The 26,022-nt window shown below is 40.5% G+C and overlaps 1 protein-coding gene across 1 annotated transcript in view; it reads left to right on the forward strand.

Moving 5' to 3' along the window:
• The window catches only part of LOC139748216 (juvenile hormone epoxide hydrolase 1-like), a 61,915-nt gene that overhangs the window by 13,256 nt on the left and 22,637 nt on the right, over nucleotides 1–26,022 (forward strand). The window contains exons 2-6 of the mRNA XM_071661041.1: nucleotides 3,011–3,190; nucleotides 4,733–4,911; nucleotides 10,166–10,401; nucleotides 10,561–10,693; nucleotides 12,154–12,378. Coding sequence (XP_071517142.1) covers nucleotides 3,011–3,190; nucleotides 4,733–4,911; nucleotides 10,166–10,401; nucleotides 10,561–10,693; nucleotides 12,154–12,378 — 953 coding nt within the window. The remainder of the gene's footprint in view (nucleotides 1–3,010; nucleotides 3,191–4,732; nucleotides 4,912–10,165; nucleotides 10,402–10,560; nucleotides 10,694–12,153; nucleotides 12,379–26,022) is intronic.

Here is a 26,022-nt window from a genome sequence, read left to right on the forward strand (position 1 = left end):
TGGGTGGTGGAGCCATTTAGTAAGTGGTCATAACCAGCAGTTTGGCCATCAGAGCGGTAATTCGGCTGTCATTAGAGATAAGAAAAAAAAGCCAGGTGTCTTTTTTGTTTAATTAGGTAATAGTTCTGTATGTATGAAAATGTATTCAATTTTTCTATCAATGTTTACCTTCGCTGCGTGACCTTGACTAGCTAGGTCACGAGGTCATGTTGCTAATGCCCAACTCGGCTACAGTTGATAAAAAATGAACGTAAAAGCTCGTCTCCAATCAGAAATCAGAAAATCGACACACCTACACATTTGGTATTTGTCTCGAATGTCCCAGCCAGACTATTGCTGCGAGGGTCAAACTGCTGGTTATAACCCGTAGGTCTCGGCTCCCCCCTCGGACCCCATCCTCCTGTGACTCAAGTAGTTAAGACGTGAGGTATATTCCTGTGTGTAAACTTCCTCCCATTACATTTGATTATTTCAGGAGAAATATTAGTGTTGTAAAGATAACTAGGAAATGATGTTAAAAAGTAAGTTTAACCTAGAACTCTAAAGCTTGGTGAGGTTTTCTAATATGTTGACTTTTGATATTTTCACTAACCTTTGCCCCACATTTTCCTATAGATTGTCATGACTTTATTACATGAAAGATAAGATTAATGATCCAGATCATCCCAGCCCTCAGTACAAATCACTTCTTCAAAGTAATTGTTTTGATATCTGTTCCTTCCACACCCTTAAGTTGTTCCTGTGGTGCCCATAATCCTGGTGCATTCCTGAGATTTGTTTAAGGAGCAAATTTTGAAGTCAAGAATATGATGAAAAGCTCAGAATATGAGTGATATATAAAAACCGCATTATTTTCATCCTGCATATTTAATAATCTAGAATTTCCATTTGTTTCTTATGGGGAAGTCACTTCATCATTGTATTTTAGATGATTGTTTTTTGAATTATGTGGAAGTTAAATTGAATGCTGGTATTGGTCCATTTCTCATGAAATTGATTGAAGGTGATGTACAGAATTAAAGTTACTATTAAACTATGGTAACAGTTTTGGAACAGATTTAACATTGATACTAATTTCGATAACCTAAAACAGCAGGCAGGAATATTAAAGGGAGTTTCATTTGATGACACAAAGTTAAATGCTTTTGCAATTTTTTTTAATATTGAAGGCTCCAGTCATGGACAGAAGTCCACATCAAGGCCAGGTCTTAATTGAAATATCTTTGATACCTGTACCCTCTGGAAACTCCCATAATGGGGCTGGTCACAGCAAAAAGTCTCCACTTACCCCTGGCGTTTTGTGCTTCCGTTGCCTACACCATACCATGCATTTTTCTCCCATTTCTCTTCTTCCAGTACTTTGCCACTCTGTTTCCCCATGCCTCAGGAGTTCTTCCTCTCACGCCAACCCCTTTAATCATACTATTGCACATCTCCTTGTACTATTATACATACTTTTTGTAAACTCCCCATTTGCATTCTCTCCACCTTCCCAAACTTTTTGCCAGATACTTTTCCACAGTTATTCTCAGCGCATAAATCTGATTCACACACATCCCCTACCTTTCCTAAAAGCTCCCTGTTCCTCACAAATTCTGCATTCAGTCAATTCCATCATTTTATTGATCCTCATACATATACTTTTCCTGACATATTTAACAGACTTATTCCCTGTAATTATTATACACATTCTAAGCATCTTATCCTCGGAATAAAAGAACAATAATGGAAGTAGTTGGAACATGAGGCAGAAACATTTGATGAACACATTAGGCAGAAGCAATTGGTAGGAACAGTAGTTGGGAGTATCTGAAAACACTGTGCTAGAGTTGCCCATTGCCATTGGCCTGCTAAGGGTGAGGTACTACAGGCTAAGAAGCAGCACTGGAGTTCACCAGTCATGGAGAATCTTTTTGCCATGGTCAACTCTTGAAGTTTTTAGAGGGAATAGATAGATAGATAGAAAGAAAGAACCTGAAACTCGTTTATAATCGTCTAAAAAACAATTAGTTATGTGTTTTCAGACTCTGCCCTTTTATGGCTGCACTGTATGTAAAAAGTCACTTTCTATAAGTTTGTATAATTGTCACTTGATGAAAGGGAGGACAAGTTCATCAAGGGGCTATTTACTCCAAAGGAGTCCATCATTATCCTACTTCTGATCATAGTCTCAAGGCTGCAGGAAGTGTTTCTTTTTGGTAGGCAACAGGAAGCATTTTTAAAAACTGAAAATACAGTTTTTTGATGTTCATTCTGTTTAATCTCTAATCTGATTTTTAAAATCCAAGCACTTTTGGATATATTGGAAACAAATTATTTAGAAGATTAAACTTATCAAGCTCAAGTCTACATGAATAAATTTACAAAGTGGCTTTCCATAACTCTTCGGTGAAATGGATAGTGGCATTATCAGGATATACACCATGATGATAATGAAATAGATGATTGCTGACTGCCATTTTGTTAAGTAATTCTTGCAGACTTGCTAGAAGTTAGATATGTCCAGTCTCCCAAATATTTTGCAAATGATTGTATATGATTATTTTAAAACTGTACTCTTAGTTTGTATGTGTTTCCTGATGCTTAGCAAAATCTGAATTAATTGTTCTAAATTGAACTATTCTGGTGAAATTTGCTTTAACCTGATTTGGAATTTGTAGTAAGTAGCAGTAATTTCATGTCCATAGATTATCTCTTTTTCTCACTTGGATAGGACTTGCATTCTTTAGAATAGCTATATTCCATTAGCATATTAATGTTTATTTGTTATATGGACAGATTAGACATTTGTATGTCCTTTAGACAAGATACCAGTACATGCTTTAGATGAAAAGTAATGGCTGTAACGTACCTTTTCATGAATGAAATAAGATTCTGAATGGGAATGGGAGTGGCGACCTCCTTTGGGTTAGCAACACCTATGCCTGACAGTTGGCTGTTATTGATTTTGTAATTTTTCAGACTGATAAAATTTCCTGTGTTAGTCTTTGTAAACCATTTTTTGTTACAGATGGGATGGATCAAGAGGGTGCTTGTGGTGATGGTGGTGGCTTGGATGGCCAACATGGTGTCAAAGATGTTAAAGGAGCCGCCATTGCCAGTATTGGATCCTAATCCTTGGTGGGGCCCTGGAGAACCACAACCTGAGGACATTTCAATCAATAGATTTGAGATCAACTTTTCTGAGAAGGTATGTGATGACTTTATGCCTCTCAGAATTTAGCCAACCCCAGTCTTGCATGCATACACATATACAATACCAGTGATCTGTAATTTTTTTACCTATATTTCACATCTTCTCAGGAATATGGTAAGTGCTCCAGTATATTACTGTATCTTTTTTAGATATCATACTTTTTAAAAATACCACAGTGTTGTTTCTCTTGTGTTTCAGTACTTTAATTAATAAACATGACAACACCTAAGATGCTGAACATATCAAAACAGTACCCTGTACCCATCCATCACAGATTTTATGATTTTCACCTTTAGACAGAGCCCTATTTGCATCTGAGAACATTTGCTTTGTAGGGGGTTAAAAAGTTTCAGTCCAAAAATAGTGTGCATATTTAGAGATTCATCCTTTTCAGCCACTTATGAAACTGGCTGATGCTCATTCATAGAGACCCATTAATCATACATTAAACCATTTATATCTGTGATCTCGTGGTACAGTGTAGAGGAGGCATCATAATGGTAACCCACCCATCCTTCACTCATTCAGCCATTCACTATGCAGACCCATTGGCTGTTGCTGTGGCGTTCTGCACCTCTTGTCCATAGCTTATGGACTAATATTAGTCAGACCTGTTTCCTTTTCTGTATGTTTCATAGCATGAATATTAAGGATATGTTTTTTTTACAATTTTTAATGTCATAGCTAACATTCTTTTAACATGCCTGGCAAATAACAGCCACCACATCATTCCAGTTCACTCTATTCCGTGCACACCTTTCACCCCCCTGCATGTTCAGGCCCCAATTGCTCAAAAGAAATTTTCACTCCATCCTTCCACCTTCAGTTTTGTCTTCTGCTTCTCCTTGTTTCCTCCACCTCTGACACATATACTGTATCTTTTTTGTCAACCTCTCCTCACTCATTCTCTGCATATGTTCACACCATTTCAACACACCCTCTTCTGCTCCTTCAGCCACACCCTTTTTATTACCACATATCTCTCCTACCCTTTCATTACTTATTCTTGACACTGAGGTTCACCTGTTATGGAGACACTTTTGCCATGGCCATCCCCTTGAGGGAGTTCCAGGAGGAACAGGCATTAGAGACATAGATAAATAGATTTCAGTACCACTCTACCTGCGCCATCTTTAGAATAGATATCAATGTTTCTCAATTTAATTTTACTGAAAAAATCAACTTGTGTACAAAGTAAAATAGAAAGTAGCCATTTAACACTCAGGGCCGGTGTTAATGACATGTATAACTTGATTTCAGAGCTTGGTGTTCCCTGATGGAGTTAGATATGGAGTTAATGATTATAGATAGGTAGATTGTTTCATCAACAGTTGCTATTGTGAATTAGATTATTGATTATAATCTCACTGGTAATAGTTTATATGATTGTCTGAAGTGAAATGATTCATTCATCATCTGCAGAAACCCATGGTAAATGTTTGATTGGTCTGCTTATGCATTTTTCTATTGTTTTTGTGTAGGGTTATCATTTGATCCCCTAGTCTGAAGCTTGAGTAATTTCTTGATTTGCTGCAGGATGTAAAAGACTTGGAAGCTCGTCTAGCTCTGCCTTTGCGGTTGACACCACCACTTGAAGACTCAAAGTTCACCTATGGTATGAACTCGGAAGCTTTGCAAAAGATCATCCACTACTGGCGACATGATTATGATTGGCGCAAGCGAGAGGCTAAGCTCAATTTGTATCCCCATTTCAAGTATGTGTTACAATCCTTTAGGTTGACAGAATACATTCTCTTCTTTTCAGTGCTTCTTAAGAACAATACAAAATTTCTTGTAATGGAAAAATACCATATGTGTAATGAGTAAATACCAATTAATGCACATTTGGATTATTTTCTGGATGTATAAACTTGTACGAGTACTTTTGATTAGCTGTTATTAGCTATGTTCTCTCCTCTGCTATGTCTCCTGTGAACTTGAGAGATTCTATAGATATATTCTAGGAAAATCAGGGTTAGGACTATATAACCCTAAGTCTTTATGGTGGGTAAAGACTGGATTCCTCATTCCTCACTGTCTGTGCAACTTAGTAGCAGCAACTTCCTCATTTCAGAACTGCCTTTGGACAGTCAGAGATCACTACAGAAATAATGTCAATACACTTACTCTCATCCATACATGAACTGCCATGTGTAATGAACAAAAACTACAGCTCCTTACCTACATCCAGGCCTCGCAGACCTTTTCATGGTTTACCCCAGACGTTTCACAAGCCCCTGTTCAGTCCACTGACAGCATGTTGACCCCAGTAGACCACAGTGTTCCAATTCTTTCTGTTCAATGCATGCCTTTTGCCCTCCTGCATGTTCAGGCCCCGATTACTTAGAATCTTTTTCACTCCACCCTTCCATCTCTAATTTGGTTCCCTCACTCTCCTTGTTCCTTCCACTTCTGAAACATATATCTACTTCATTAGCCTTTCCTCATTTGTTCATTCCATATGTCCAAGCCATTTCTACACACCCTCTTCTGCTCTCTCAGTCACACATTTTATTACCACACATCTCTCTTACCCTTTCATTATTTACACAATCAAACCACTTCACTTAATGTGTTGTCCTCAAACATTTCATTACCAACACATCAACCCTCCTCTGCACAACACTATCTATTGCTCATGCCTCATAATCATATGATATTATTAGGACTGCTGTTCCTTCAAACCCATTTTTGCCTTCCTAGACAACATTTTCTCTTTCCACATGTTCTTCAGTGCTTTCAGAACCGTCACCCCCTCCCCACCCTATGACTCGCTTCCAAAATTTCTAAAACACTTTGCTTCCTCCAATTTTTCTGCATTCAAAATTACTTCCCAACTAACTTGTTCCTCAACCCTGCTGAACCTTTCAACTTTCTCCTTTCACACACTCTTCCAAACTCAGTTACCACCATCTGCAGTTTCCCATTCAAATCAGCTGCCAGTGCTATATCGTCAGTGAACAGTGACTAACGCACTTCCCAGGCACCTCCTCATCCTCCACAGACTGCATGTTCACCCCTCTTTTCAAGACTCTGGCATTTACCTCTCTCACCACCCCATCTATAAACAAATTAAACAACCATGGTGACATCACACACCCCTTCCTCAGACCAACCTTCACTTGGAACCATTCACTCTTCTCTTCCTACTTGCACACATGCCTTACACCCTTGATAAAATTTTCTCACTGTTTCTAGTAGCTTACTTTCCACACCATATATATATAAACTTAAGACCTTCCACAAAGCATCTCTGTCAACCATATCATATGCCCTCTCCAGATCCATCTGCTTTTCTAAGTATTTCTCAAACACATTCTTCAAAGCAAACACCTGATTCACACATCCTCTACCACTCCAGAAACCACACTGCTTATCCCCAATCTGATGCACTGTACATGCCGTCACCTTCTCAATCAATACCCTCACATGCAATTTTCCAGGTCAACTCTAGTCTTGTGCCTCTGGAGTTTGAACACTCACCTTTATCCCCTTTGCCTTTTTACAGTGGCACTATACATGCATTCTTCCAATCCTCAGGCACTTCACTAAGGTCCATATCCTTACTGAATCAACACCACGGTCACCCCTTTTCTTAATAGATTCAACAGCAATGCCATCCAAACCTGCCGCCTTGCTATATTTCATCTTCCACAAGGCTTTCACCACCTCATCTTCCATCACCATACCACTTCCCCTGACTCTCTCACTTCACACTCCACCATGACCAAAACACCCTACATCTGCCACTCTGTCATCAGTATTTGAACCCAGGACCTTTTGCGTGGGAGCGTTCAGCTATGCTATGATCACCCCTGATAGAGAATTACTATTTGATTACCAGCAATCAAATACCCTTCGTTTCATACCCATGAGCAATGGGATATACTCTGATCAAATCCTATCAGGCTCACATTACCAGCAGTTAGCATTTTACAGAACCGTGCTGTACAAACCCAAAGGTACATGAACATGAATATTGTGTATATGAGCACACACTTTCATAGATCACATAATACCATCAAACAATTAGGATTCAAACCAGGACCTTTTGCATGGTAGTCAGGAATGTAATGAATAGGCTATCATCACCCCTAAAATGAAAATTACTTCAATTTCAAGTAATCAAATACCCTTCATCTCACATCCATGAACAATGGGGTCTACACCAGTTAGATCCAATCAGGCTCACATTACCAGCTGCTGGCATTTTACAGAACCTTACTGTACAAACTCAGAAGTATATGAACTCAAATATAGTGTATAGGAGGAACCGCCGTGATTTCTCAGCTGCACCACATCAGTGATGTCCTCTGTGTTGGCTTCTGATGACCAAATGTGGCCCTGAAATGAGTGAACTACCTTTACTTAGTTAGAAGCATAGTGACAGGTAGGGAAGCCAGTGTTTCCCCTTCAGAAAGATAGAAGCTTAGTTAGTCCAAATCCCAATTTTCCTAGAATACTAGTATATCTGAGGGAATCTCTCATGTTTGCAAGAAAACGCCGTCAGAGAGAAGTGGCTTTTCTGATTTCAAAATCTACATTTTTCATTAAGGAGAGGGGGTGTGGTTTCTTATGTCCTGAATGTTCACTACTAAAAGACAACTTTTTGATTGACTGTGCATTGTCAGCATTCATAATTTAATCACCAATTCTTTTTTTCTTCCATTACTAATATTGAAGAAGTGCTGGTGTATGTAACTCATTGTTTCCTTGACAGCCTCTCTTGAGATGTGTTTTGGCAACAGAGCAGCTGCGGTGTCAACCCCCATGTCTCCCAGATGTACAAATTCCTGCAGCTTATTTCCAGTTAGATTATATTCGTACTGAGGTCTTCTTTCACCATTCACTGTCTTTACTACTTTAGTCATTCAGTTGAGTTTGTTAACCGTGCATCAGACTAAGTAAGGAGCTTGTTTAACTTCCTTAAGGTAATGCAGTCCTTGCATCCTTTACTTTTCTCATGATCTTAGCACCATCTTTTAATATATTCATATGTGAATTCAGTCCTTCTAGCTAGCGAATCATTTACATAAATCAAGATCAGTGGTCCCTGTGGGAGACCACTCGTGACTCCAATACATTTCAAGAAGGCTCCTCAAACAAGTTTCCTTTACATTTCAATCAAGTGGTTATTTTTATCCATTGAAGGAACATACCCCATGCTCTTGCTAGAAAATTCATCTTCTTTACATATCTCCTATGTTGTACTGTGTCAGATGTTTTATGGAAGACCATTCATCCCTTTTTTCTAGAAAAGAGCTTTATTTTCATGGAAATATAAGATAATTTTTTGTGTAGAGTCACATTCCCCTGAACACATGCTGTTTCTTTATGAGGTAATATTTTATCTACAGGTAATTGGCAATACCATTGCTCTCTGATTACTGGTGGATTCATATTTACAGGATAAAGAAAGAATATAATACTGGTGTATTACTTGCAATATGTTTTTTCTTTGATGCAGATAAATATGTAAAACAAATTGTCTGTGACTTGAATTGCAATGTTCTTTGATGAAGGTAATCATGTAAAACAAATTGTTTACGACTGGATATGCAACTGTCCATTGCTTCATTTTAAATGAGACTTTGTCAGTGATACTGAATGTAATAGGATACTGTATCAACAGTGAGGTTATCTGCATATGAAAGGACCACCATGTTTAGGTTCACCTGAGGTAATGGGAGGTCATGTAAGAAGAGACTGAAGAGGATTGAAGAAAGAACTGCTCTTTGGAAAGTCCACTGTGGAGTTTGTTTCATTTGCTCTACTGTAATTTATGTTTCACCTGCCTGTTCCTCTATCCTTTCAAATGCAAATATAACAAAATTGCAAATCAGTCAAAATAGTGCATTAAAAACAATCAATGGCTGCTTAGCATTCACAAACACTCAACACATGCACAATGAGACAAGTGCACTTCCAGTATAATCTTACTTCAACGTGCATGGCACTCAATTTTAAGCAACAGCACTTGACCCCTCTCACCTAGACCATTTCATAACTAACCACTAACTCCCAGGCAAAATTAGAATGTTTATCCCTTCCTCAGACATTAGTAAACATGACTCACAGATACCCCCACCCCCAACAAATTTAACTAAACAAGTGCCCCTTCAGCTCACTCATGAACTCCAACTTGCCAGACATACGCTCCTTAGAACTCACACTCCTTTTCTATATTCCAGACATCACCTATCCCAACTACACTATAAACACCTTTTCAACATATTCCATGACTCTTCATAACCATGATGCAACTATCATAACAAAGACAGCACTTAATTGCCCTACACTTAATTGCCCTACCACTTAATTGCCCTACAATTTCTGCACATAAAGGCACACACAACATCACTGCACTTCATGACCCATGCTGTCAACTGGTAGACAGGGACAGTTTCCTTAGTGCTGCAGGAGCCATATAAAGATTTAAGGGACTCCTTGGGGAGAAAGCAACAAGTTGGTAAATGTACTTCCATACTTCCTTCCCCAGGAGCCCTTTATATCATTATGAAACTCCTGGATCACTCAGGGAGCTGGCCACATCCACCTTGTAGGACCATAGATCATAAACTGTAGTGATGTTAATTGAGTATCTGTTGAGATGTGGGGCATCTAAGAAGTAAGTGTCTTCGTTGTGGTGTGCTCTTGAGGCAGAGATCTTACATTTACTGCTAATGACAATGAGGAAGCTAGAATATTGTAGTACTAAACAGCTATTAACAAGATCCCCTAAGCCTCAAAATTATTGCATGTTCTCTATTTGATATTGGTGGCTAATAATCTGGATGTGAAAATTGATGTAACCAATTTTTTAAAAGAAGAATGCCTCAACCAGCTGGTTGTTAATTTGGTAAATGATTGATTAAATGGAGATTATGTTGGTCAAAGTTAGTGTTCATTTTCCTTAGGTAACAATGTGGCATCCTTTCTCTGTAGTCATACCAGACAATATAATTTCAGGACTCGTATTGAGGGTTTAGATGTACACTTCATGCGTGGAAATGCCAAGGTGGGAAGCGCTAAGAATGTTAAAGTATTGCCATTGTTGTTAATCCATGGCTGGCCAGGATCCTTTGTTGAGTTCTATGACATCCTGCCCTATCTAACAACCCCACAAAAGAATAGCAATGTTGTGTTTGATGTCATCTGTCCCTCTATCCCAGGTTATGGCTTCTCTGAGGGCTCTGCTAAGCAAGGTTTGTGAATTAGGTGTTTGTAAGATTTCAAGTTAAGGAAAATACTACTGTTCATTTGTTGTGCACCAATTTCCTTATATGAATTTGTGCCAGATGATTATTGTTTGTTAACCTAGATAACTGTAAGATGTTTTTTTCATAATGACTGTTATTTATTAGGGTTTAGTCTTCTTGAGACAGCTCAGATGTTCTTAAAGCTCATGAAGAGGCTGGGCTATGATCAGTTCTACGTGCAGGGTGGAGACTGGGGCTCCGTGATTTCCTCCAACATGGCTACCATGTATCCTAAGCAGTGAGTATGTTTTATATTGAGTAAAAGTTCACTTTATACTTCACTATACCTTTAATAAAATATCTCTGTCAACCCTATCATATGCTTTCTCCAGACCATAAATGCCACGTACAAATCCCTCTGTTTCTCTTCGTATTTTTCACACAAATTCTCTAAAGCAAGCTCCTGATCCATGCATCCTCTGTTATTTCTGAAACCACATTGTTCCTCCCTAGTTTGATGCTCTGTGCATGCCACCAACCCTTCGGTTACCACTCCTTTATACACATTACCAGGAACTCTCAACAGACTTATACTTCTGCAATTAAGACATTCACTTCTGCCCTCCTTGCCTTTATGTAATGGCACTCCACTGCAATCCTGTCCACTCCAGCTGCTTTACCACACCTCATCTTTTACAAGCTTTGACACCTCTTTCTTTTTACTGAGCCACCTATTCGGCTAATGATCCCCACCTCCCAAGCCAGCATAGCAAACCTGTACCCAACAGTGGCATTCAGATTCTCATCCACCACAGCATATAATCCCCAACTTTTAGTCAGCATTACCTTCTACTACTAAAACACATTCTGTAACAGTGCAAATGAGTGAGCATATTGTAGATATACATGAGTAATTTTCCAAGTCTTCCTTCAACTTGCCTGGAACCCTTTACAATCAACAGTTTGAGAACCCTTGTCACTGAAGACAACAACTAAGAGGGGATGGAGGGTGGGGATTGGAAATTTTTCTTGTGTTATCAAAAAGTAGAAACAAAAGGAATGAGTCTTGTGAAGATTTGATTGGTCAAGCTGGGGTGTTTGTGTGCATGGTTGTCTTTAGAATGAAATCGAAGGAAATATAGGTGCTATGTTTGATGAAAGAAACTTGGATATGCTAACCATAGGTGAAACAGGAGAAATTGAAAGATAAAGTGAGATAGATTGATTTGAAAGTGTTCAGAAGAAAAATCTTCGGTTAGTGAGAGGACAAGAAAGAAGGAAGGGGTGGCACTCTTAATAAATAATGAGCTATAGGACTGTCAGAGAGTGTTAAGGAAGTGAGTTCAATAGAGAAGTGGGTTAGAATGAATCCAGATTGTGTATGGGTTAATTTCAAGCATGTATGCATTAGGAAGGAAGAGGAATAAAGAGGGAAAGTGCATTTTAGTGAGAAGTGAGTGAGTGCTTTAGCAAATTCGATGCAGTGGATTGTACCACATTGTAAGGGAATCTGAATTCATGAAAGGATGAAATTGCAGTTGAGGATACAGTCCAGGGGCTTGGGGTCCCTGGTGTAAGCAAACACTGGGAGAAGCTTGTCTTGTTGGCTATGGGTGTAGGAAATTAGATATATATTTGAGATACAGATTCCAGTGTTTTTATGCTGCCTTTTTCAGCTGGAACTTCATTTACATATAATATACAAAATCCTCTTTGTAGTTTTAGATATTACATATTTAGTCTTTTCAATTTTTCCAGCATTTTAGGCGTCCATGTGAATATGATGTCAAGTAACACAGTTGGAACAATGTTGAAGTTGATAGCAGGGACCATATTACCTGCTGGCACTGTGGTTGACAAAAAGGATGAGAAGAAACTGTACCCTTTTTGGAAACACTTTAGCATGATTGTCCGAGAAACTGGTTACATGCACATCCAGGCTACCAAACCTGACACTATTGGTGGGTATTCTCAGACTGTCAAGTAACTTTATTCCATACCTACTAGAGTTCTGTGATCACCTGGAGTGGGAGCACTTGCTTGGTAGGGGATTAAAATGAGATGTACCTATGAAGATTCACCCCTTCAACCATTGTAAAACATACGAGGCTGGCAGGTGCATATACACAGGACTCATCAGCCATACAGTAACCTAGCTAAACTGTGACATCATGGACTGATTACTTATTTGTACAGTTCAGGGAGATAGTTCTACACTCATGGGGTCCCATCTCTTGAACATTTTTTATCATGTTGCTTTTTAAACATTTGTTTATTATTAGCATGTACAATTTTTTCACATAGTTTATTCCAATCATCTACCAACCTTACACTAAAACAGTACTTCATCATGTTCTTTGTATCACGCTGTTTGCCTAGCTTCTTGTTATGACCCCTGGTTCTACAATTGTTGCATCTCATAAGGAACTGTTTACACAATCCATGTGATTTAGAGACATGAAGTTTTTGTTCTGGTCTCCCATAACTCTTCTCTTCTTCATCCTGAGCATATTTTTACAATAATCATCCTTTCCTCATAACTCAGCTGTCTTCATTTACCATCTTAGCTGCCCTTCGCTCAAGTAAATCTCTATGTGTTTCTTTAATGTAATAACTAGACTTAGGAAGCATATTGTAAGTAGTTCCTCACTTATTTCTAATGTGTTCTTAACTGGGATATTGGTATTTGCCTACAGACAGTTTATCTTCCTAACAGTTCTGCTGTGAAGGGAAGGCCAAAAAATTCTTGGTGATTATTTTTTTTTCATTCTACTTTGTCGCAGTCTCCTGCATTAGCGAGGGAGCGCAAGGAAACAGACAAAAGAATGGCTCAACCCACCCACATACACATGTATATACATACACGTCCACACACGCAAATATAAATACCTATACATCTCAACTTATATATACACACACAGACATATACATATATACACATGTACATAATTCATACTGTCTGCCTAATTTATTCATTCCCATTGCCACCCCGCCACACATGAAATAACAACCCCCTCCCCACGCATGTGCACAAGGTAGTGCTAGGAAAAGACAACAAAGGCCACATTCGTTCATGCTTGTCTCTAACTATCATGTATAATGCACCAAAACCACAGCTCCCTTTCCACATCCAGGCCCCACAGAACTTTCCATGGTTTACCCCAGACGCTTCACATGCCCTGATTCAATCCATTGACAGCATGTCGACCCCAGTATACCACATCGATCCAATTCACTCTATCCTTGCACACCTTTCACCCTCCTGCATGTTCAGGCCCCGATCACTCAAAATCTTTTGCACTCCATCTTTCCACCTCCAATTAGGTCTTCCATTCTCCTTGTTCCCTCCACCTATGACACATATATCCTCTTTGTCAATCTTTCCTCACTCATTCTTTCCATGTGACTAAACCATTTCAAAACACCCTCTTCTGCTCTCTCAACCGCACTCTTTTTATTACCACACATCTCTCTTACCCTATTATTACTTACTCGATCAAACCACCTCACACCACATGTTGTCCTCAAACATCTCATTTCCAGCACATCCACCCTCCTGCGCACAACTCTATCAATAGCCCATGCCTCGCAACTATATAACATTGTTGGAACCACTATTCCTTCAAATATACCCATTTTTGCTTTCTGAGATAATGTTCTCGACTTCCACACATTCTTCAACACTTCCAGAACTTTTGCCCCCTCCCCCATCCTATGATTCACTTCCGCTTCCATGGTTCCATCCGCTGCCAAATCCACTCCCAGATATTTAAAACACTTCACTTCCTCCAGTTTTTTTCCGTTCAAACTTACCTCCAAATTGACTTGTCCCTCAACCCTACTGTACCTAATAACCTTGCTCTTATTCACATTTACTCTCAGTTTTCTTCTTTCACACACTTTACCAAACTCAGTCACCAGCTTCTGCAGTTTCTTACATGAATCAGCCACTAGCACTATGTCATCAGCGAACAACAACTGACTCAATTCCCAAGCTCTCTCATCCACAACAGACTGCATACTTGCCCCTCTTTCCAAAACTCTTGCATTCACCTCCCTAATAACCCCATCCATAAACAAATTAAACAACCATGGAGACATCACACACCCCTGCCACAAACCGAAAATCACTGAGAACCAATCACTTTCCTCTCTTCCTACACGTACACATGCCTTACATCCCGATAAAAACTTTTCACTGCCTCTAACAACTTGCTTCCTACACCATATATTCTTAATAACTTCCACAGAGCATCTCTATCAACTCTATCACATGCCTTCTCCAGATCAATAAATTTGCTTTTCTAAGTATTTCTCACATACATTTTTCAAAGCAAACACCTGATCCACACATCCTCTACCACTTCTGAAACCACACTGCTCTTCCCCAATCTGATGCTCTGTACATGCCTTCACCCTCTCATTCAATACCCTCCCATATAATTTCCCAGGAATACTCAACAAACTTATACCTCTGTAATTTGAGCACTCACTTTTATCCCCTTTGCCTTTGGACAATGGCACTATGCAGGTATTCCGCCAATCCTCAGGCACCTCACCATGAGTCATACACACATTAAATAACCTTACCAACCATTCAACAATACAGTCACCCCTTTTTTAATAAATTCCACTGCAATACCATCCAAACCCACTGTCTTGCCGGCTTTCATCGTTCACAAAGCTTTTACTACCTCTTCTCTGTTTACCAAATCATTCTCCCTAACCCTCACACTTTGCACACCACCTCGACAAAGCCACTTTATCATCATACACATTCAACAAACCTTCAAAATACTCACTCCATCTCCTTCTCACATCACCACTACTTGTTATCACCTCCCCATTATCCCCCTTCACTGAAGTTCCCATTTGTTCCCTTGTCTTACGCACTTTATTTACCTCCTTCCAAAACATCTTTTAATTCTCCCTAAAATTTAATGATACTCTCTCACCCCAACTGTCATTTGCCCTCTTTTTCACCTCTTGCACCTTTCTCTTGATCTCCTGCCTCTTTCTTTTATACATCTCCCAGTCATTTGCATTATTTCCCCGCAAAAATTGTCCAAATGCCTCTCTCTTCTCTTTCACTAATAATCTTACTTCTTCATCCCACCACTCACTACCCTTTCTAATCTGCCCACCTACCATGCTTCTCATGCCACAAGCATCTTTTGCGCAATCCATCACTGATTCCCTAAATACATCCCATTCCTCCCTCACTCCCCTTACGTCCTTTGTTCTCACCTTTTTCCATTCTGTACTCAGTCTCTCCTGGTACTTTCTCACACAAGTCTCCTTCCCAAGCTCACTTACTCTCACCTCTCTTTCACCCCAACATTCTCTCTTCTTTTCTGAAAACCTTTACAAATCTTCACCTTCGCCTCCACAAGATAATGATCAGACATCCCTCCGGTTGCACCTCTCAGCACATTAACATCCAAAAGTCTCTCTTTCGTGTACCTATTAATTAACACGTAATCCAATTACGCTCTCTGGCCATCCCTCCTACTTACATACTTACAAGCTCTTCACCATTTCCATTTACAACACTGAACACCCCATGTATACCAATTATTCCCTCAACTGCCACATTACTCACCTTTGCATTCAAATCACCCATCACTATAACCCGGTCTTGTGCATCAAAACCACTAACACACTCATTCAGCTGCTCCCAAAACACTTGCCTCTCATGATCTTTCTTCTCATGCCCAGGTGCATATGCACCAATAATCATCCATCCCTCTCCATCCATTTTCAATTTTACCCATATCAATCTAGAATTTACTTTGTTACACCCTATCACATACTCCCACCACTCCTGTTTCAGGTGTAGTGCTACTCCTTCCCTTGCTTGTCCTCTCACTAACCCCTGACTTTACTCCCAAGATATTCCCAAACCACTCTTCCCCTTTACCCTTGAGCTTCGTTTCACTCGGAGCCAAAACATACAGGTTCCTTTCCTCAAACATACTACTTATCTCTCCTTTTTTCTCATCTTGGTTACATCCACACACATGTAGACACCCCAATCTGAGCCTTCGAGAAAGATGAGCACTCCCCTCGTGACTCCTTCTTCTGTTTCCCCTTTTAGAAAGTTAGAATACAAGGAGGGGAGGATTTCTGGCCCCCCCGCTCCCATCCCCTTTAGTCGCCTTTTACGACACATGAGGAATGCGTGGGAAGTATTCTCTCTCCCCTATCCCCAGGGATAAGATGGAGGTGATATTTATCTATATATCTCTAACACATATTTCTTTTGGGAATTCCTCAAGGATATGGCCACAGTAATAAAGTCTCCATAAGTGTTAAACCCAGTGCTGCTACTTAGCCTTTAGTGCCGCATCCCTAACAGGCCACTGACAGAGGGTAGCCTTGGTGCAGTGTTATCACACATTCACAAAATTCTTCATATACATTTGTTAAACTTTGAGGGCTAGTAATAAAAATGAGGGTGGTACACTAAATACTTCCGATTGATTATTTGCTCGGTCAATCAACACAGGAACCAGCACTCTTGAGTGAAGTGGCATGGGTAAAGGCATGGGTACCTTGAGCCACAAATTCAGAGGGAATGGTTGGAAAGAAGAGGTAATGGTTTAATAAAAGATGTCAGATAATGAAGGGTCTTCAAGACATACAGTGGCATAGATATAAACAACACTTTATTCAGCTAGCATTTGGCAATGTATAAGAGAGCATGGAATTTGTACAGCAGGATAAGAACAGAGGAACAAAGAAACTTTGAAAAGATTATTATTGTGCACAAGGGAGTTGAAAATGAATACTATTCCATAAATTTATCAGGAATCATTTTCAATTAAAGAGCAGCTAATCAGACCAAGGGATTCTGAAAAAAATATTGTACAGGATGATGTTAGGATGTGTGAGGAACTGAATTGCAATTTCAAAAGTGTTTTCACAGTGGAGAACACTGTAGCCCCAACACAAGTGAGATGGAATGAAGAGGAGGTTTTCAAATCATTGAGATAACTAGAAAAGAAGTTAACAATATTAAAAGGATACAACTCATAATTGGCCCAAGGTTTTAATGAAATTTTGTCATATGAGTTAAATAGGTATGCTGATATGCTTGATAGACTACTTGACTTACTGTTCCAAATGTCATTGAAGAGAGGCATAGTGCCAAGGGAATGGAAAAGGGCAAACATCATACCTTTATGTAAGATAGAAAACCAGGAACAGGTGCTGAACTACAGAAAGGTCTCATTGATGAGTATGCTTTGTAAATATTTCGAAAAGATTATATGAAAGCAAGTGGACTTTGTGGTTTTAAGGTAAGGAGGTTGTGTGTAAAACATCTCAAAGTTTTACAAGAGACTGAGCTCAGTCTCAGACAAAAGGGAAGGCTGGATAGGCTGCGTGTATCTGGGGACTGCCAGAATGGTTGTTAGATTATTGATATTTTTTTTTTTTTTATTTTGCTTTGTCGCTGTCTCCCGTGTTTGCGAGGTAGCGCAAGGAAACAGATGAAAGAAATGGCCCAACCCACCCCCATACACATGTATATACATACGTCCACACACGCAAATATACATACCTACACAGCTTTCCATGGTTTACCCCAGACGCTTCACATGCCTTGATTCAATCCACTGACAGCACGTCAACCCCGGTATACCACATCGCTCCAATTCACTCTATTCCTTGCCCTCTTCTCCTCGTTCCCTCCACCTCCGACACATATATCCTCTTGGTCAGTCTTTCCTCACTCATTCTCTCCATGTGCCCAAACCATTTCAAAACACCCTCTTCTGCTCTCTCAACCACGCTCTTTTTATTTCCACACATGTCTCTTACCCTTACGTTACTTACTCGATCAAACCACCTCACACCACACATTGTCCTCAAACATCTCATTTCCAGCGCATCCATCCTCCTGCGCACAACTCTATCCATAGCCCACGCCTCGCAACCATACAACATTGTTGGAACCACTATTCCTTCAAACATACCCATTTTTGCTTTCCGAGATAATGTTCTCGACTTCCACACATTCTTCAAGGCTCCCAGAATTTTCGCCCCCTCCCCCACCCTATGATTAACTTCCGCTTCCATGGTTCCATCCGCTGCCAGATCCACTCCCAGATATCTAAAACACTTCACTTCCTCCAGTTTTTCTCCATTCAAACTCACCTCCCAATTGACTTGACCCTCAACCCTACTGTACCTAATAACCTTGCTCTTATTCACATTTACTCTTAACTTTCTTCTTTTACACACTTTACCAAACTCAGTCACCTGCTTCTGCAGTTTCTCACATGAATCAGCCACCAGCGCTGTATCATCAGCGAACAACAACTGACTCACTTCCCAAGCTCTCTCATCCCCAACAGACCTCATACTTGCCCCTCTTTCCAAAACTCTTGCATTCACCTCCCTAACAACCCCATCCATAAACAAATTAAACAACCATGGAGACATCACACACCCCTGCCGCAAACCTACATTAACTGAGAACCAATCACTTTCCTCTCTTCCTACACGTACACATGATATTTGTAATCTCCATAAATGATTTGCCAGAAGAACTGGTCTCTAACCTGAATATGTTTGTTAATGATGCTAAGGTCATGAAAAAAGTAATGAACAGTCAGGATTACCCCATCTTACCCCATGTTACAAGTAGAATATAGAATTGCAAATGTCAATCCCATTCACAAGATGGGAGTTGGAGATTTAATATTAAGCTGTACCAGACCAGTTTGATCTGTAAACACCAAGACAGAATAATGTATGAGGAATCATCTTAAAGTATACCTTGAACACAAAAATGTTCATTTTTATATTTATTTAATTTGCTTTGTCGCTGTCTCCTGCGTTTGTGAGGTAGCGCAAGGAAACAGACAAAAGAAATGGCCCAACCCACCCCCATACACAGTGTATACACACACATGTCCACACACCCAAATATACATACCTATACATCTCAATGTACACATATATATACATACACAGACACATACATATATACCCATGCACACAATTCACACTGTTTGCCCCCATTCACTCCCATCGCCACCTCGCCACACATGGAATACCTTCCCCCTCCCCCCTCATATGTGCGAGGTAGCACTAGGAAAAGACAGCAAAGGCCCCATTCGTTCACACTCAGTCTCTAGCTGCCACGCAATAATGCCCGAAACCACAGCTCCCTTTCCACATCCAGGCCCCACAGAACTTTCCATGGTTTACCCCAGACACTTCACATGCCCTGATTCAATCCACTGACAGCACGTCAACCCTGGTATACCACATCGACCCAATTCACTCTATTCCTTGCCCTCCTTTCACCCTCCTGCATGTTCAGGCCCCGATCACACAAAATCTTTTTCACTCCATCTTTCCACCTCCAATTTGGTCTCCCACTTCTCCTCGTTCCCTCCACCTCCGACACATATATCCTCTTGGTCGATCTTTCCTCACTCATTCTCTCCATGTGCCCAAACCATTTCAAAACACCCTCTTCTGCTCTCTCAACCACGCTCTTTTTATTTCCACACATCTCTCTTACCCTTACATTACTTACTCGATCAAACCACCTCACACCACACATTGTCCTCAGACATCTCATTTCCAGCACATCCATCCTCCTGCGCACAACTCTATCCATAGCCCACACCTCGCAACCATACAACATTGTTGGAACCACTATTCCTTCAAACATACGCATTTTTGCTTTCCGAGATAATGTTCTCGACTTCCACACATTCTTCAAGGCTCCCAGGATTTTTGCCCCCTCCCCCACCCTATGATTCACTTCCGCTTCCATGGTTCCATCCGCCTCCAGATCCACTCCCAGATATCTAAAACACTTTACTTCCTCCAGTTTTTCTCCATTCAAACTTACCTCCCAATTGACTTGACCCTCAACCCTACTGTACCTAATAACCTTGCTCTTATTCACATTTACTCTTAACTTTCTTCTTTCACACACTTTACCAAACTCAGTCACCAGCTTCTGCAGTTTCTCACATGAATCAGCCACCAGCGCTGTATCATCAGCGAACAACAACTGACTCATTTCCCAAGCTCTCTCATCCTCAACAGACTTCATACTTGCCCTTCTTTCCAAAACTCTTGCATTCACCTCCCTAACAACCCCATCCATAAACAAATTAAACAACCATGGAGACATCACACACCCCTGCCGCAAACTTACATTCACTGAGAACTAATCACTTTCCTCTCTTCCTACATGTAAACATGCCTTACATTCTCGATAAAAACTTTTCACTGCTTCTAACAACTTCCCTCCCACACCATATATTCTTAATACCTTCCACAGAGCATCTCTATCAACTCTATCATATTCCTTCTCCAGATCCATAAATGCTACATACAAATCCATTTGCTTTTCTAAGTATTTCTCACATACATTCTTCAAAGCAAACACCTGATCCACACATCCTCTACCACTTCTGAAACCACACTGCTCTTCCCCAATCTGATGCTCTGTACATGCCTTCACCCTCTCAATCAATACCTTCCCATATAATTTACCAGGAATACTCAACAAACTTATACCTTTGTAATTTGAGCACTCACTCTTATCCCCTTTGCCTTTGTACAATGGCACTATGCACGCATTCCGCCAATCCTCAGGCACCTCACCATGAGTCATACATACATTAAATAACCTTACCAACCAGTCAACAGTACAGTCACCCCCTTTTTTAATAAATTCCACTGCAATACCATCCAAACCCACTGTCTTGCCGGCTTTCATCGTTCACAAAGCTTTTACTACCTCTTCTCTGTTTACCAAATCATTCTCCCTAACCCTCACAACTTTGCACACCACCTCGACAAAGCCACTTTATCATCATACACATTCAACAAACCTCAAAATACTCACTCCATCTCCTTCTCACATCACCACTACTTGTTATCACCTCCCCATTATCCCCCTTCACTGAAGTTCCCATTTGTTCCCTTGTCTTACGCACTTTATTTACCTCCTTCCAAAACATCTTTTAATTCTCCCTAAAATTTAATGATACTCTCTCACCCCAACTGTCATTTGCCCTCTTTTTCACCTCTTGCACCTTTCTCTTGATCTCCTGCCTCTTTCTTTTATACATCTCCCAGTCATTTGCATTATTTCCCCGCAAAAATTGTCCAAATGCCTCTCTCTTCTCTTTCACTAATAATCTTACTTCTTCATCCCACCACTCACTACCCTTTCTAATCTGCCCACCTACCATGCTTCTCATGCCACAAGCATCTTTTGCGCAATCCATCACTGATTCCCTAAATACATCCCATTCCTCCCTCACTCCCCTTACGTCCTTTGTTCTCACCTTTTTCCATTCTGTACTCAGTCTCTCCTGGTACTTTCTCACACAAGTCTCCTTCCCAAGCTCACTTACTCTCACCTCTCTTTTCACCCCAACATTCTCTCTTCTTTTCTGAAAACCTTTACAAATCTTCACCTTCGCCTCCACAAGATAATGATCAGACATCCCTCCGGTTGCACCTCTCAGCACATTAACATCCAAAAGTCTCTCTTTCGTGTACCTATTAATTAACACGTAATCCAATTACGCTCTCTGGCCATCCCTCCTACTTACATACTTACAAGCTCTTCAACCATTTCCATTTACAACACTGAACACCCCATGTATACCAATTATTCCCTCAACTGCCACATTACTCACCTTTGCATTCAATCACCATCACTATAACCCGGTCTTGTGCATCAAAACCACTAACACACTCATTCAGCTGCTCCCAAAACACTTGCCTCTCATGATCTTTCTTCTCATGCCCAGGTGCATATGCACCAATAATCATCCATCCCCTCTCCATCCATTTTCAATTTTACCCTATCAATCTAGAATTTACTTTGTTACACCCTATCACATACTCCCACCACTCCTGTTTCAGGTGTAGTGCTACTCCTTCCCTTGCTTGTCCTCTCACTAACCCCTGACTTTACTCCCAAGATATTCCCAAACCACTCTTCCCCTTTACCCTTGAGCTTCGTTTCACTCGGAGCCAAAACATACAGGTTCCTTTCCTCAAAACATACTACTTATCTCTCCTTTTTTCTCATCTTGGTTACATCCACACACATGTAGACACCCCAATCTGAGCCTTCGAGAAAGATGAGCACTCCCCTCGTGACTCCTTCTTCTGTTTCCCCTTTTAGAAAGTTAGAATAAAAGGAGGGGGAGGAGAGGATAGGAAGCAGGGATATAGAGGAGAGGATAGGAGTAGAGAGGAGGAGGAGGAGGGAAGAGGAGATTAAGATAGGAGGATTAGGAGGAGGAAAGGAAGGAGGTAGGATAGAGAGGAAAAAGGAGGATAGGAGGGATGGAAGGGGATATAGGATAGGGAGGAAGAAGGGATGGAGGAGGAGGGGATAGAGAAGGATAGGAGGATAGGAGGCGAGGTAAGGATTTAGGAGGGGGGGGGGGGGGAATTTTTTAGGGGGGAAAAAGGAGGAGGAGAGGATTAAGGGGATAGGAAGGAGGAGGCAAGGTAGGAAGGAGCCAAGGAGGAGGATAGGATATGGAAGGATTAGGTAGGAAGGTACGGTAGGAGGAGAGGATTAGGAGTCTAGGATAGGATAGGGATAAGGGGAGGATGAAGAAGAGGGCGAGGAAAGGATAGGATTTAAGAGGATAGCGGAGAGAGGATAGGAAGGAGAGAGACCAGAGTAGGCGGAAGGGAGGTAGGAAAAAGGAAGCAGAGAGAGCGAAAGTAGGAGGAGGGGATAGGAGAGGGAAAAGGAAGGAGGGGAGGATAAGGAAGGGAGGATAGGATAGGATTTTCTGGCACCCCGCTCCCATCCCCTTTAGTCGCCTTTTACGGACAATGAGGGATATGCGGTGGAAGTATTCTCTCTCCCCTATCCCCAGGGATAAGATGGAGGTGATATTTATCTATATATCTCTAACACATATTTCTTTTGGGAATTCCTCAAGGATATGGCCACAGTAATAAAGTCTCCATAAGTGTTAAAACCCAGTGCTGCTACTTAGCCTTTAGTGCCGCATCCCTAACAGGCCACTGACAGAGGGTTAGCCTTGGTGCAGTGTTATCACACATTCACCAAGTTCTTTCATATACATTTGTTAAACTTTGAGGGCTAGTAATAAAAATGAGGGTGGTACACTAAATACTTCCGATTGATTATTTGCTCGGTTCAATCCAACACAGGAACCAGCACTCTTGAGTGAAGTGGCATGGGTAAAGGCATGGGTACTTGAGCCACAAATTCAGAGGGAATGGTTGGAAAGAAGAGGTAATGGTTTAAAAAAAGATGTCAGATAATGAAGGGGTTTTTCAAGACATACGGGTGGCAAGATATAAACAAAAACCTTTTATTCAGCTAGCTTTTGGGCCCAAAGAAATAAGAGAGCTTTGGAAATTTTGTACGGGGCGGGAAAATAAGAAAAAGGAGGAACAAAAAAAACTTTGAAAAGTTTAAATTAATTGGGCAAAAGGGGGGGGGTTGAAAATAAAAATCCCTTTTCCCAAAAATTTTTAACCGGGAATCATTTTCAATTAAAGAGCGGGGCAAATTTCGGGCCCCAAAGGGATTCTGAAAAAAATTTTTTGTAAAAGGATGATGTTAGGTTGTGTGGGGAAAACCGGGAATTGAAATTTTCCCAAAAGTGTTTTCACAGTGGAAAGAAAAAAAACTGAAAACCCCAACCCCAAGTTGAGATGGAATAAAAGGGGAAGGTTTTAAAAAATCTTTGGGAGAAAAAACTAGAAAAAAAAAGTTAACAATTTTAAAAAGGGATAAAAACTCAAAATTTGGCCCCAAGGTTTTTAAATAAATTTTGCCCAAAATGAGTTTAAATAGGTATGAAAAATAGCTTGATAGACAAACTTGCCCTTACTGTTCCAAATGCCCATTGAAAAAAGGGCATAGGCCAAAGGGGAAATGGAAAAGGGCAAACCCTAAATACCTTTAGGGTAAAGTTTTAAAAACCAGGAACAGGTCCCTAAAAACTACAAAAAAGGGTCTCATTGATGAGTATGCTTTGTAAAAAAATTTCAAAAAGGGGAATTATAGGGAAAGGGCAAGGGGAACTTTGGGGGTTTTAAAAAGGTAAAGGGGGGTTGTGGGGTAAAACATCCCCAAAGTTTTACAAGAACTGAGCTCAGCCCAAAGGAAAACAAAAAAAAAAAAAAAAAAAAAAAAAGGGAAAGGCGGAAATTAGGTTTGGCGTGTATCTGGGGATTTGCCAGAATGGTTTTTTTAGATTATTTGATATTTTTTTTTTTTTTTTTTTTTGCTTTGTCGCTTCTTCCCGGTGTTTGCGGGGGTTTTAAAGCCCCAAGGGAAACAAAAGGAAAAAAAATGGGCCCAACCCCCCCCCCAAATTAACCACAGGGTATAAAAACATACGTCCACAACACGCAAATATCCCATACCTTTACACGGGGCTTTCCAGGGTTTTACCCCCAGACGTTTCCCACATCCTTGATTCAATCCATTTGACAGAAACTTTCCAACCCCGGTAAAACCAAAAATCGCTCCAATTCCCCTTCTATTCCTTGCCCTCTTCTCCTCTTTTCCCTCCACCTCCGACACATATTTTTCCTTTTTGGGTAAAAAATCTTTCCTCCACTCATTCCCCTTCCATGGGGCCCAAAACCATTTCAAAAAAACCCTCTTCTGCCTTTTAAAAACCACGCTCTTTTTTATTTCCACAAAATGTCTCTTACCCTTACGTTTACTTACTCAAACCCAAAACCCCCTTTCCCCACCAAAAACATTGTCCTCAAACATCCCCAATTTCCAGCACATCCAAAGCCCCTTTGGCCGGCAAAAACCTCTATCCAAAAAGCCCACCCCTCGCAACCAAAACAACATTTTTGGAACCACTTTCCTTCAAAATACCCATTTTTGCTTTCCGAGAAAAAGGGTTCCCTCGATTTCCCCAAACACATTCTTCAAAAATTTCCCAAAGAAACTTTTTGCCCCCTTTCCCCCACCCTATGATTAACTTCCCCTTCCATGGTTCCATCCGGCGGGCCAAAATTCCAAATTTCCCAGATATCTAAAACACTTCACTTCCTCCCCCATTTTTTCCCCCATTTCAAACTCACCTCCCAATTGACTTGACCCTCAACCCCAAAACTGTACCTAAAAAACCTTGCTCTTTTTTAAAAACATTTACTTTTAAATTTTTCTTTTTTTACACATTTTACCAAACTCATCACCGCTTTTTTTGCGGGTTTCCCCAAAAAATGAATCAGCCACCACCCTGTATAAATCACGAACAACAATTTCCCCCATTTTCCCAAAAAGCTCTCTCATCCCCAACAGACCTCAAACTTGCCCCCTTTCCAAAACTCTTCCCTTCACCCCCCTAACAACCCCAAATCCATAAAAAAATTTAAAAAAACAACCATGGAGACATCACACCCCCCCCGGGCCGGGGCCCAAACCTAAAAATTAACTGAAAACCCAAATCATTTTCCTCTTTTCCTAAAACCGTACACATGAAATTTGAAATCTCCATAAATGATTTGCCAGAAGAACTGGTCTCTAACCTGAATATGTTTTTTAAAAATGAGCTAAGGCCCATAAAAAAAGTAATAAACCCAGTCGGGGATTACCCCCTTACCCCATGTTAC

This window comes from Panulirus ornatus, chromosome 73 (assembly GCF_036320965.1).
Source record: "Panulirus ornatus isolate Po-2019 chromosome 73, ASM3632096v1, whole genome shotgun sequence".
Lineage (NCBI taxonomy): Eukaryota > Metazoa > Arthropoda > Malacostraca > Decapoda > Palinuridae > Panulirus > Panulirus ornatus.